General features: G+C 42.7%; 1 protein-coding gene across 1 annotated transcript in view; it reads left to right on the forward strand.

Moving 5' to 3' along the window:
* Positions 1 to 579: 579 nt before the first annotated feature.
* The window catches only part of EHHADH (enoyl-CoA, hydratase/3-hydroxyacyl CoA dehydrogenase), a gene marked incomplete at its 5' end in the record, with an annotated part of 16,732 nt that continues 15,074 nt past the window's right edge, over positions 580 to 2,237 (forward strand). The window contains 2 exons of the mRNA XM_010191455.1: positions 580 to 691; positions 1,013 to 1,117. Of these exons, the coding sequence (XP_010189757.1) occupies positions 580 to 691; positions 1,013 to 1,117 (217 nt within the window). The remainder of the gene's footprint in view (positions 692 to 1,012; positions 1,118 to 2,237) is intronic.

Genomic DNA, 2,237 nt, shown 5'->3' on the forward strand with positions numbered 1-2,237 from the left:
TAAAAGAAGGCAACAAAATCTAAATTGATTTTGAAGAGCGGACAGGACCTCCCTTCCTGCTGCCACTGGCTTCTCTGCCGTACCCTGCTAAATGTCTAGTGCACCAAGAGCCATTTGGAGGAAACACATTTGATGAAAGATTAGGGAAGAGTTCAATACGTGAGTGGTACCAGCTTTCCTTCACTAGACTTCCACGAATTAGAGTAGGGAAGTAACAGTTAGGTCACAGAGCGCCCTCCAGCATTTGGTAACAACTGCTTGAAAGCATTAGTTTACACATGCATCAGTCTGGGGATGCTGTTGGCCCCCTAGCTCTCCTCCAGTGCTGCACTAGCACATGTACATGCACTGAAGGCTGATTCTTTTCCTGCGCATTTGTACACAAGTTCTTGAAATGGTTGAGTGGGCCTTTGTCTTAAATGTCTGTGTGGCAAAAGGCAAGGATAAAGTTTCTATGTAGAAGTTTTGAGGTTTCTGAAAGGAGGAGCATGAGAGTCAGCAGAATCTTCTGTTCTGCTCAGTTTGCAATTATGAGAGTCTTGCTAATCCGATTTGTTGTTGCATTTGACTTCATTTTAGGCACAGATGGGTTTACCAGAGGTCACCATTGGGTTACTTCCAGGTGCTGAAGGCACTCAGCGACTGCCCAGACTGATTGGGGTACCAGCTGCTTTGGATATAATTACTACAGGTTAAGTACTGTGCCTTGGTCTTGGTCTGTATGTAAGAATGTGACACTGAGTCATACCACCAGCCTGGTCTAAGAAACACAAGTTTCTTTAACCCATGTAGCTGCTTTGGTTGAAATTCAGCTTGCTTCTGCTACTGATGGGCTGGGAAAGGGACATAGATGCTTCTGAGGCATATAGTTAGTGATGCATTTTACGTACCTGATGATGAGCATGTATAATATTTGAAGCCAGCTACTCACAAGTCATTTGATCAGATGGAAAGGAATGAAACTGCCCATCATGCGCCACTGTGGTCACCTTATTGCTCTTTTTTGTCACAGGAAGACACATTCCAGCAACTGAAGCACTGAAGCTGGGCTTGGTTGATGAAGTTGTGGACGCAAACACAGCTGAAGCAGCAATTTGCTTGGCAAACAAAGTGATTGGTGAGGAAAGAATTGTAGCAATGCCAAGAAATAATTGGTGATATTTCAGGGTTGGAGAGAGTCAGAACAAGCCCACCAGTTTGTTCCAATTTACACGCTCCATGCATTGGGTTTTGGCATCCATATAAGATAGATTTAATTGCACAATTTGTTTTCTTTTGTCTGAAGTGAAAAAATTCAGATGCTAGAGAGCTGCAGAAATTCAAGTGAGGTTTCAAAGAAAATATGCAAATGAAGTCCTCCCGCTTCTTAATCATATATCCAAACTCACATGCTCTTCTGGGCTGCTGCACTCCACTGAGTTTGGGGAGTGCGTGCTCCTTCCATATATAGTTTTAGATCACAGCTGGTATTGAGTGTATTCTGGTTGCACCATCAGCAATGGCCGATCAGAAATAACTTTCTCCATCCAGTGGAGGGGCTGGCACATCCTCAGCCCAACTTAATGACCCCTAACTGTTTAGTTGCTATGTAAGAAGATGGCCTGTGAAGATGGAAGGGATGTAGAGAGATTTTTCCCAGCTTAGAAATAAAGAAATACAATTCACTGGAGTTAATACAGTAAGAGGAACATGCCTTGTGCAACACGAGGAACATGGCCTTGAATGAAACCAGATTATTTTTCCACTATTGATCTCCTCGTACCTTTGGAAACAGATCATTGACTTCAATCAGGATTTCATCTCGAGCTCTGTTACAGTCAAATGCATGCAAGAAAGCAAAAAAAACTCTTTCTGCTTTGATCACATGGCCTTTATAGGCAATGCTTTTCCAAGCTAGGGTGCTGCTTTGGCTCCTGCAGTTCTCTTTGGTTTAAAGAAGGCCATTGCTTCTCTGTAAAAGCCCTTCTCCTGTGCTAGAAGTTGAAGCAGCCTAAGCTTTGTCCTAGATGAACTTGCACAATGTTAAGGTAATTCAGTGAATGGGCTGTTCTTCAAGATCAGTGTCTTGTTTACTTCCCTGCAACTTCAGATTGACCAGATAAGTGCAAGAGGATATTCTTTGGCTAGGTTTTCTGTAAGAGATGCCCTTCCTTCTCACTGTATTCATCCTATGATATTTTTAGGCTTCATTTTTTTTAGTGCAGAATTGATGGCAGAAGCAGTCCTCTTTTCTCTTT

Source organism: Mesitornis unicolor, unplaced genomic scaffold (assembly GCF_000695765.1).
Source record: "Mesitornis unicolor isolate BGI_N332 unplaced genomic scaffold, ASM69576v1 scaffold23109, whole genome shotgun sequence".
NCBI classification, from domain to species: Eukaryota; Metazoa; Chordata; class Aves; order Mesitornithiformes; family Mesitornithidae; genus Mesitornis; species Mesitornis unicolor.